The sequence below is a fragment of the Megascapheus bottae genome, chromosome X (genome assembly GCF_031878675.1).
Source record: "Megascapheus bottae isolate mThoBot1 chromosome X, mThoBot2.hap1, whole genome shotgun sequence".
Lineage (NCBI taxonomy): Eukaryota > Metazoa > Chordata > Mammalia > Rodentia > Geomyidae > Megascapheus > Megascapheus bottae.
Window position 1 is genome coordinate 1,168,842 of NC_143547.1, and position 11,882 is coordinate 1,180,723.

Consider the following 11,882-nt stretch of genomic DNA (forward strand, 5'->3'; position numbering starts at 1 on the left):
CTCTTCATCCCCCAATCAGAGAAAGCTAAACTAATTCTTGCCGTTTCATTGTAAAACAAATTACATTAGACTATCTTCATGGGAAAAATTGTAATTTCTGTTTATATGAATAAATTTAGACTCATTCACTTCTGAACATCCAATATGGAATATCTAGTAAGGATGTAAATTAAGTAAAATATGTTCATGTAACATATCACCATCTACTAAGTGAAGAGTAAGTCCTTCCATAGTTCACCAAGATGAATATCCATATAGGCTTGCACACTCCATCCATATGGGCAGAGATGGAATAGCACAGTTCTCTTTTAAATGCACTAATAAGAATAATCCATGGGAAGAGGGAGTCCTCGGGATGCCTAGGAAGTTAGGATCTTTCATGATGTAAGAAGATCCCAAACCAGAAGGTGCATGCTTGGGATGATTGTTTCTCTTTGCCAACAGCTTCACACCCCACACCACACACACACACACACACACACACACACACACACACACACACACACACACACACTAAAATTAAACAAAGCATTTAACTGTCTGGGTGTTGGCCCCTGCCCTGCCATACTGATCTCACCAAAATGGCTGGGCTTGCTGCCAGAGAGAGGTGGGAGAGATGAAGAGGTCAAAGGATGAACTGCTCCAGTCTATCCCTGCTTCTTCAGAGTTTCATCCTGCTGCGGTCCTTTCTGCACACTGTGCTAGTGTCTTTTCCAGGCCATGCTGAATCAGCAGGTTCTGGTATCACTGCTTCCTCCCTGGGAGCCACACTCACCGTTGCTAATCATTGTCTCTCTTATCACCCTTTGTGGAAACCCTTAAAACTATCAACACACCAGTAACATCTCATTCCTTGAGTAAAGCCTTTTTGAAAGTCTTGTCTATTTCATGCTTGGCTCTTTTAATTTTCTTTTAATGTAGGTATTGGAGCTTGAACCTAGGACTTCATGGTCTCTCTTGGCTTTTTCCACCCAAGGTCTGCACTCTATCATTTGAACTACAACTCCACCTCTGGATTGTTGGTGGCTAATTGGAGATGAGACTATTGCAGACTTTCCTGCTCAGGCTGGCTTCAAACCATCATCCTTCATATCTCAGTATCTTGAGCAGCTAGGATTAAAGGAAGAAGCCACCAGCTCCAGGCTGTATCTTAATTGGCACTGTTTCTTTATAAATCTGTAACTAAAGTAGCAGAGAAGATGTTTTGTCATTTGAGACATCAAGGCTGTGCTTTTCAGTTTGTTCAAACCATCAAGATGCCATCCCAGTACTAAGGGCATTGTTGAAGTCATGTGCATATTTATGGAAACAATCCTAGGTGATGCTATTTGCAAATTCTTATAGCAGCCTCAACATTTCATTTTGTTGCTAGACTATGATTACTCTGTGGGTCTAACGAAAACTGGCACTACCATGCTTGAGACCTACAGCGATCTCCAGAACAGTAAACACTAAAATCAGGTTGCGGTTGTTTAGCAAACACAGAGCTAAAATGCTCCCCAAACGGCAAGATGCTTTTCATTTCAGTTGTACTGACTTTGACAATTTCTTTGCCAGATATTCCAGTCAGCTGCAGAAAGGGGTCATTCAAAACATATTTTTAAAGTTTATTCACTTAAACTTCTGTTTCTGTTTCCATAGCAACTTGCCTTCAAAGCTGTAACTCCAAATTCTTCTAAAAACTTCATTTCAGAAGTCCAATTGAGCTGACACCCCAAACACTCAAAAGTTACTATAAAAATGTTTCAAATTAGAAAAGTTCTAAAAATATCTCAGCCAAGTAGGGAAGAAAAATCCTAAAAGATTTTCATCTTAAAGAATCAGGGCATCCTCGAAGCAGATCAGAAGTCAAGGAGTCCTCAGTAACAATAACCACATTTGAGTGAACCAAGTACTATATCCTTTATAGTTAACTTTTTGGTACTGTGCTGTATCTCCAATTCACATTTAAGTAGTCACCACATCTAGAAAGCAGTGCCAAGCAATCACTATCTGGTGGGAGTGCTTATTGTTTCATTTTCTCTATCTTCTAACTTTTTTTAAGTATTCTAAAAGTATTTAAGAATAAAATAAAACCGAACCAACTGATCTTTTGAAAATAGTGTTGAAACCAGAAAGTCAGCAAAGAGAAGGTATTTTAAAATGACATTAAAACTATTGTATCTGTTGGGAAACATTAGTAATTGCAGTGTAAAATTCAGCCACATTTTTTCATACTCGTGGTTTTGTATCGTACCTGTAGAGATTATCATTTGTTAAAAATTAGTGGGAAACCTTGAAGGCAAGATTTTGTACAGTGTCTGTCTCTCTGTCTCTGTCTAAGACTCTCTTTCTCTCCTATAATTTTCAATTGAGGAAGTGTTAATTTTGGAAACTTAGTGTAATTGAGGTAAAAACTCCCAGATAACGAAATTAATCCACTCCTAAATCATTACTAAGTTGCCTACCACACGCTACAGCCTGCCTGGACAGTGGGACTATGATATGAAAAGATTATAGATTTGCTTCCCTGAATAAGATTTAACACTAGTTTAGGCAGAGAAATAATGACTATACAATCTAATCTCAAGTAGTAAAGCAAGTAAATGAAGGAAACAGCCCATCTGATCAGATTGCTGGTGAGTAGGACCAAAAATACTTCAGAGTGAGCAGTCAGGGAATCTGACATCCTTCCTACAATTTGAAGGATGCGAAAGAAGATGCCAAACAAAGAACATTGCAGGCAGGTAGAAGGAATAGCAAGTACCATGGTCTCAGGCAGGAATGAAATGGTCAGTTTTGCAGCATGGACAGGATACAAATGTGGCCAGGCAGTGGTTCACTCGTGGAGGGAAAGTAAACAGGATCATGTAAGAAGCACTGAAAAGCCTTCTACCGGTCACCACATAGATTTTTTAAGTACCATCTAATAATTGTGGTGGCTGCCCTTATTTTTACATTTGATTCTTCATTTTATTAATTCTCTCTCTATATATATGTATATATAAAATCAAACTAGGCACCATAGTCCAAGCCTCTAATCCAAACTACTTAGCAGAGAGAAATTGGGGGATCTCAGTTTGGGGACAGCCTTGGCAAAAAGTTCATCAGACTCCAGCTCAACCAATGGCTGATTGTTGTAGCACATGATCATTATCCTTAACAACACTGGAAAGCACAAGTTAGGAAAATCTCATTCTAGGATAGTCTAGTAATAAAGCAAGACATTTACCTAGGAAATGGAAGCATGGTTCAGGTCCTATAGAGGCTGCCTAACAAGCTTGAGACCCCTAGTTCAATCCCCAGTACCACTAAAAAAGAAAATAAGTCAGAAAAAAAATGAACTTTGGAAAATTAGGTTAGAATCATAGCATCTGAAAAGAGGAGAGAAGGTCAATTAAAATTAATTGCATTTGTCAATTATGCACTGAAACGTTACTGTTTCCTGAGATGGGAGAGTCTGATGAAATAACAGGAGGAGTGAGAAATTAGGTGTCCAGTGAAGACATCTTATGACAAGATAATAGCAACACAACCAAGTTGAGAGTCAAGTGCCTCCAGCCTAGGATTATCACAGTGACTGAAACAGAAAGAGTGACTAGCAGAAATCCGGCATCCCCGAAAAAACATGGCAAATAATGTATTTGTTCGCAAATGGTTAGCAGTTGTCGCTTATGAAACATTCCACATTGCTGATTCCTTTTTCAGATAGCAATGGTGCTTAGTGAGTGGTAAAACAAACAAACAAACAAAAGAAAAACATGGGAGCAGTGGATCCCTACAGTGATGAGGCTTCCAGACCAAAGATGCTTCATCTAAGAAAGGCTCCACGTGCAGCAGAAAATAGCCATGCGGAAACTGAGGAGGTTAGATAATGTACCCACAATTAGTACAGGTGTTAATTAAGGGGATTCCAAAGCCTCCCATTTATGTATCGTGTCTTTGTGAGGACACAATGCTAAGCCAATGGAGTGATCTATGCTCTTTCTAAACTCATTACTGATGCTTGATAATGGAGTCCTAGCATCACAACCCTGAAGCAGTGCCTTGTTCTTGCGTCTTCAGAATTACCACGGAATATTCTGTACTCAACATCCCTGAATTCTTAAGTGAACCTAATGATGTCAAAGTCTTTGAAAGTTCCATGTTCCTGGACAGCCAATGTGCATACTCATGTTCAGAGGCCCCTGTTTTGGGTGAAAGAGTTTTTTTGGTTTTGTTTTGGTTTCATCAGAGCAAGTGGCTTAACTCTTCTGGAAGATTCCTCAGGGAGGGGTTAGATGGATCATCGTATAGTTAGTATCTCAGTATAGGCTGTGGTCAAAAGTACAGATAGTGTGGAGACTGCACTTCTAACAGGAAGTGACATCAGCAACAAAGGCACTCAGAAGTCAGTCAAATACAAGGAAGGAGAATGAATATCTTTGAGGTGTTCAAAACCAAGTCCTACTTCATGCATTCATTTAGCCACTCAATACATATTCCTCAGAACCTGCTGGGTTCCCAACACTAGTGACAAGAGAGACAATTCACAATGAAGATTATCCCCACCTTAATTTCCCACATGCCAGAGAGACAGAAATAAATGATGCCAATGTAGGAGATTTGATTGTAGATGGTTCTAGACAGATCTTATGCCCATCCCTACCTCTGGCGAGGGTGAACACCAGATAAGGCCTCAGGAAGTTACCAGGCCAAGCTTTCAAGTTAGATATTTTTTGATGTCCTTGACAAAGATACAAGGATATGGAATCAAACATAATAAATGTTTATCATTTTAGGATTTTTTATACTTGTCAACATGACAAGCTATCTGACCATAGAATTTGACAATATGGATGATCATATTAAATCACTTTAGGCCCCACTCCAGTAACTTAATGTGTTACTATAACAGAAGAGATATGGAGGGGGTAATTGGGTTCATTGAGTTTTAACCATCTCAGCCAAGATGATTCATCTGACCCCAAAGAGCACTGTTTGATCAGCCCACTTGGATAAAGCTCTTGATTTCATCACCAACTATTTCTTTTTTTTATCACCAAATATTTCTATGCCACCTTGAATATACTGCTCTGATTTTGGATTTCTTGAACCAGAAAATAGAAACTTGAACCTCCTAGCACTATCCGAAGTTGCTGAAATCAACCCAGACTGGGTCTATATTCTAGTTTTTTATATGCCTACGATCATGAGAACAAGAGTGTGATTACCACTTATTTATTCCTAGTCTTGCCTCTCATCTAGTTCCCTTACAATCACTGAAGCTAAGGCTGGCTGGTGAATATCTTAGCACATCTCCAACATGCCGATTGCGCTCCACCTCCTGCCCATTTACTACTTAGCATAGGTAATCATCTCTCATCTCTCTTGGGTCCAAGCTCCACAATATGGCCTAGTTTCTCCTCACTCTGTATTCATGTCGTGACCAAAACATGCTTTCCACAATGCAAATTTGATCAAGCCCCCAAGATGCATCAAGGATAACACCCAGCTGGAAGTATAGGGTAGCTGTAAACTGAGTGTGGGAAAACCGTGGGAGGGATGCTTTGGAGAGCATTAGCTGCTAATACAGATTTTTGTTGTGATAACACTAAAAGAAAGTTGTAGTATATTTTTTAAAAGATGTAAAGATAGTATAAATGTGGGATATTCTTAGCCGGGCACGATGGCTACTCAGGAGGCTGAGAGCTGAGGATCTCAGTTCAAAGCCAGCCCGGGCACTACGGAATGTGAGACTCTCATGTCCAATTACCCACTAGAAAATGGGAAGTGGGGCTATGGCTCCAGGGGTAGGGCGGTAGCCTTGAGCTGAAGAACTCAGGGACAATGCCCAGGCCCAGAGTTCAAGCCCTGTGACTGACAAAAAATAAATTGTAGGATATTCTTACCTACTTAAGTTTGTATATTGTTCCCTCTGTTATGTGTAGTGTCCATTTAAAAAGATGAGGAAGGTGTCCATAGCAACTCAATATTTCCATCATTTAAATACTTTGGAAAATTGATTAAATACTTGGCATATAATTGGCACTTGGCACATTGGTTGAATGAATACAAGGTAAGCCACTGATTTCTTATAATACAGCCTCACTTTGGACCAAAAGAACATGAAATACTTGCCCTGGATTATACTTCAGAAGAGTCAATATATTTAAAAGACACACAGAGGGCAATTATTTTCTTGAAATAGAAACCGAAGAACCACTTCAGACCCCAGTACAACATACAGTGGGGGGGGGGGAACCAAATTAAGCTGAGTAAGTGGAATATTTGGCCTGAAAAGCAAAACAACCTCTGGAATTATCAAAATCTAAAGGAAGGAAGCAAAGAAGACAGTATTTGATCTTCCAACATCAAGGGTTGTGCTAATATGAAAATCCTGTCCAGGCACTGTTGGCTCACACTTGTAATCCTAGCTACCTGGGGAGGCTGCAGTCTGAGGATCTCAATTCAAAGCCAGCCCAGCAGGAAAGTCTGTGTGAGATGTCAAGTTAACCACCAAAGAATCTGGCTCAAGTGGAAGTGTCAAGTTGAGCAGAACAGCTAAGGGACAGCCTCCAGGCCTTGAGTTCCAACCCTCGTACTGGCACGCGCGCGCACACACACACACACACACACACACACACACACACACACACACACACACACACACACACACACACAATGGCAAAGCTATGGGTCTTAATAAATAACTTTTTTCCCAGCTGATTGATTCAGGACTGCTAAATGAGGCTGCTTTACTCTTCTAAAGGATGCATAGACACATCAAAGAGCCCAGGTAGGTGACTTCCTGCAACCTGAAATCCCAATGAATTCCCTCTGGAACCTTCTTTTTCACAGTCTTAAATCAAAATAGCCATGCGTGGTGATCTGTGCTGGTACAAAGGGCTGTTTCAGGAACAAATCCTCAGAGCCCGACAGAAAATGTTACCATCATCTTGACTCTTAAGCTTATGATTTGAGGAGAATAAAACAGCTCAATTAAAACGATAATTTAAATTTTGTTATGTACTGCATGTATTTGCATAATTGAGGTAATAGTTACTCATAGAATGAATTTGTTTTTAATTAAGGAGCCAGTTCTTGCCTCTCCTCCCCCACTTCCCCTTGTATAGGCATAAAGAAAGATCAGATCTCAGAATCAAAGGGTACACGCACAGTTCAAAATGCCAAAAACGTACTGGGTACACATTCACGAAGAACACATACTTCAGTCTCTTTTGTGCAAAGCAATCTTTGCACAGAAAGCTGATTACTCTGAACCACTTTGAAACATCAATGTCTGGCCTGCAGGTGTCCCTGAAGAAATGAATAAGCACCAATCACTTACACGTGTCTCACTTGGCATTTCAAGGCAAATAAGTATGGCCGAGCCAGTATTCTTGGAACATTAGCCTAGGAAGGGACCTTAAAGATTTCCTAATTCAGGCACTCATTTTTCCAGCAGAGGAAGGTGACATGCAAGAGTTACACAATTTGCTGTGGCTGATCCCAGATCAGCTGGGCCATGCCTGGAACCACCTGGATCACTTTCTGGACCTCTGAGTCTGTTACCTACCCATATTGAGTCCTTTCTTTAAAAAAACTACTTTTTTAATGTAGGGAGCAGATTTGGGAGGATGTGAATGCCAGATAGATAATTGTCTGCACAGTATTATAAATATTGATTATTCTTGTTAACTTTCTGTCTTGCCTGTTTCTCTCCTATTTTGGGGGTTTTGTTGTTGTTGTTGTTTGTAAAGTTGGCAGTCAGAGTGTTCAATCTCAACAGTGGAAATCCTGTCAAGGAAAACTCTGTAAATTAGCAGATGACAAAACAACTGCACTGTCTCATCTCAAAATGACACATCTTAAAAGTACAAAATAAATATGAGCAAAACCTGCTGTCTGTCCCCTTCTTGACAGAGGCATTTACAATGTTTACTAGAGGTGCTCATTCCTTGGTGCTTTCTTTATCTTTCTCAGAGGAAAAAAAAAACAGTCTAGAATGTTGATCTGTTATTAGTGTGGAAAACTTGACTACTTCTTAAAGGAAAAAAAAGGAGCAAACCCTAATGAGGTTTTAGGTTTGTTTTTGTTTGTTGCATTCTCTGGAGGTAAACACTGGGTGCCTAACACGGTATCTGGCACGTAATAGCTCCCCAATAAATATTTGTGGAATATTTAAGGCAACAGAGAAGAAAAGTCGGCCTTGAGGAAAAAGAGAGTGAGCAACTGAAGAGCCACTCGGCATTCTATCATACTAAGCAGACAGGAGGCGACGTTTTCTCCCCCGCCAAATCTTAGAAGCAGCAGATCATTAGGTGCTTTGACTCCAGCTTAGCTCTATCTCCTTGCGTCCTGTGCTTTCCAGACATCTCATCAAACACTTGTTCAGCCCGAGTTCCATTTCTTGGTCCCAGGGAACAAGGCGACAGAGTACTGGGTCTGGACGCTGCTGCCTTGAGCACAGAATAAGTGAAAAGAATGGTGAGTTGGGGAGCGCCTAGGGGTTGTGGGGGTGCAGGTGAGCTGGGGAGCAGGTGGCACTCCAGATGGAAGTGCCCACTGCGCCCTCACACCCCCAACTAAGGACCTCTGGAGAGCCTTACACCCCTTCACTCTCACACTATCCCGCCTGGGCTGGCCAAGTGGCGCCCCCTGTCGCCTGTACGCTGGCCGGGACACTCACCGCGTAGTGCAGCTGCGGCTTCTCTCGGTACGACCGGTCACCCATGTCCACGCCTGGCCCTGGCGGAGCAGCAGACTCTCTGGCGCAGTCTGGGATCTTCGTGTCTCTCCGAGGTCCTCTTACTTCACTGCCATCTCCGAGAAGCCCCTGAGCGGAAGCTGTGCTAGGCGCAGTTGAAAGCGCCCCCTGCCACCACGTCCCGCAGCGGAGCCAGTGGGGACGGAGGCAGCGGCAGCGGCTGCTGAGGCGGCGGCGCAGGGGAAGGGGCGGGGGAGGAGGAGGGAGCGGCCGCGGCTGCCGCGATGGGCGGGCTTTAGTTCAATGGGCTCAGCTCCTGGCGGGTCCCAGGGCCCCTGGCCAGCTGTTGGGGGCTGAAGCTTAGGAGCACGCTCGCTCACGACAGGTGTCAGGCTCGCCAAGCGTCTCACCTGCTGCCACTGGCTCGTCGTGCAGTCCCTGGGACCTGCGCTGCCAAGGCCGAAGCTTGAGCAGGGTGGAGAAGGCAAGCTGGGCTTTCCAAGAGAGACTTGCCCTAAGTTTGCAGGAGGTGTGGGTTGGACGGTGGGAGGCGACTGGGAGCTTTCTTTCCCGGGAGGGTGGAGTTTTGAGTTTGGGAAAACCCTCTGTAACTCTGGGACTTCCAGAGGACTGGGTGAAGGGCGACCACTCCAGGGGGAGCCTCCAGCCCAGCCCACTTGCTGGCGGCGAATCCAATTCCGAAGTCCCAGGCAATGCGAGGAACTCCGCTGGAGGGGGAAGTGCGGGGGAATTTGCTGGCACCTGAGGACTGACCGGCTTTGGAGCCAGGCTGGACCTGAATATATACTGCCTGCCGAGTAGGAAGAGTGCTGGCGCTGCCACTTTCTGCTTCTGTCATCACGTGCAGATCGGACAACGGGATTATTGTAAAGATTGGGAAACGGAACAAACGTGCACTCTGATTGCAAAGGATGTCAGGCAAACCCAGGCACTTTAAGCACACACTAGAGGCTCACAGTCACAACTCCAACTGGTTCTCATGGAAATCGGTCCTCTAAAACGACTAGCAAAAGAAATATACAAAGAACTCACAAGTTCCCTGGCTTCCAGCATTTTAAGATTCATGTGCATCCTTTCACAAGTTGGGTCCAGACAAATACACCTGAGGAAATCTAACACTACATAATCCCAAGACAGTTCAGTAGACCGGCGAGCTGGATAGCTGTACACAGTAGAGCTACTCATATTCCTAACCTCTGAGTCGGCTAAGCCATTCCTGCACATATAGAGAAAAGAATGCTAATGGCCTTGGCATGAACTAGATAGAGTATTCATAATATCTTTAGCAATTCCCATGATTAAACCAATCCAAACATGTACCACTGAGTGCTTAGAAACCAATTATGTTTTATGTTCATAGTAGAATACTACTCAGCACTGAAAATGGAAAATGTTACCAAGACACACAAAGATAAGTCAACTTCACACACATCATGTTTGAACAAACGAATCACAAGAACATTCTGTATGATTTCATTTATGTCTTCTACAACTGAGTGTGATCTCAGTTTCGAAAGTCTGAATAGCAGTCATCAAAGGACATGGGTGATGGAATAGACTGGGAAGAGAGTACAAAGGAACTTTACGAAGTGCTAAAAATGGCCTTTGTCTTTGATCTGTAAGACACTTACTGGAGCACACCCATATTCACTGTGTAGGATAGTTCAGATTGTTGTAATTTGCACCATTCATTTTGTGTATTTTACACTACAATAAAAATTTGAAATAAATCACCAGCCCACAACAAGAGCTTCTAGCCAAATTATTGCCTCTCTTAAAGTCATGGGCTGGGAGCATAGTGTAGTGATAGAATGCTTGTCTAGCATGCACAAAACCCTGGGTTTGATTCCTTGGTCCCACACACACAGAAAAAGCTAGAAGTGGTGCTGTGCCTCAAGTGGTAGAATGCTAGCCTTGAGAAAGCTCAAGGACAGTGCTCAGGCCCTGAGTTCAAGCCCCAAGACTAGCAAATAAAAGCCCATAAAGTCATTTGAATGATTGGTTCAAGTCTCTTATTGCCCATGTAGACTGCTGGGCCTATGTCTCTTTGCTATGTGGCACGCTGATTCATCACAGAAGACTTCCCTGCTCTGTGACATGTCCAGGCTGAGCTAGAAAAATGACATACTAAAGGGCTTATTTTCCTTTCATTCTCATCTGCTCCAGAAATCAACCTTATGTCATGAAAGACTATTAGAACGAAGCAGAGAACCAGCTCCAGCTGAACTGTACCTGGAGCAGTCAAAAGAGGACATAGGTATGCAAATGAGGTATAATGACAATGATATGTCCAGTTTAGAGATGCTTGCTTTCCTGTGGTTTGTTCAGGAATATGAACTTTCCAGCTTAATGACTTTTTTCTTTCTGCTGTAGATGCACAAAGTTTCTCTTAAATCCCCAAAGTGAAAATTTCCTTTTCCTACAAAGCCTTTCACTGTTGAGATAAACACACACACACACACACACACACACACACACACACACACACACACACACACGCTGTGCGATGATTCCCTGGCTGTTAAAAACCTTAACAGAAGTCTTGATTCTTACCCTTGATCAAGACACGTCTTAAAATTGGGTCATCTTAGATTTTGCTCACATTTTGCCCTTGAAAATTCTATTGTCACTAAATTACATTATTACACAAAAAGAATTCATTGTTTTCAAACTGTGTACTTACTTTTTAGAATGACTCCTATTTTTGTTAAAAGGCCATTACTAAGTTGGCATGACATTTTCAAATGCAGTATTTTTTTCCAGGGTTACAAGAGTTTTATGAAATAGGACAAAACATTTAAGACAATAAGCTATCAGTCTATGGAAAAGGCTTAACTTTCTAAAAAAATCATTCTCCTTGTCAATTCTCTGCTCATTTTTTTAAGGGATCAAGAAGGAACCTAAAAGACTGTACAGAATTCTAATTGGTGTGCTCAATTTAAAATAATTTAAATGTATATATTTCTACTTAAATGTTCAAGTATCTTTTTATTGATATTTTAATTTAGTCACTTATTGAACATATATTTTTAAGGGAATACTCTGCTTAAATATTGACCTATGTCAATTGAACCATATATTTCCATGGCATGAAGTTTCAAAGTTCAATGTGATCATTTAGGTGACAGAATGAAATAAAAGACAAAAAGCAAAATAAAAACATTTCAGATAGACTAGAGATTCATACAATTCA

The 11,882-nt window shown here is 41.9% G+C and overlaps 1 protein-coding gene across 2 annotated transcripts in view; it reads right to left on the reverse strand.

The window, feature by feature from the left end:
- The window catches only part of Arhgap6 (Rho GTPase activating protein 6), a 239,568-nt gene extending 230,718 nt beyond the window's left edge, over positions 1-8,850 (reverse strand). For both annotated transcript variants that reach the window (XM_090325916.1, XM_090325915.1), the window contains exon 1: positions 8,651-8,850. In XM_090325916.1, the coding sequence (XP_090182042.1) occupies positions 8,651-8,695 (45 nt within the window). In that variant the 5' untranslated portion in view covers positions 8,696-8,850. The remainder of the gene's footprint in view (positions 1-8,650) is intronic.
- Positions 8,851-11,882: the final 3,032 nt, after the last annotated feature.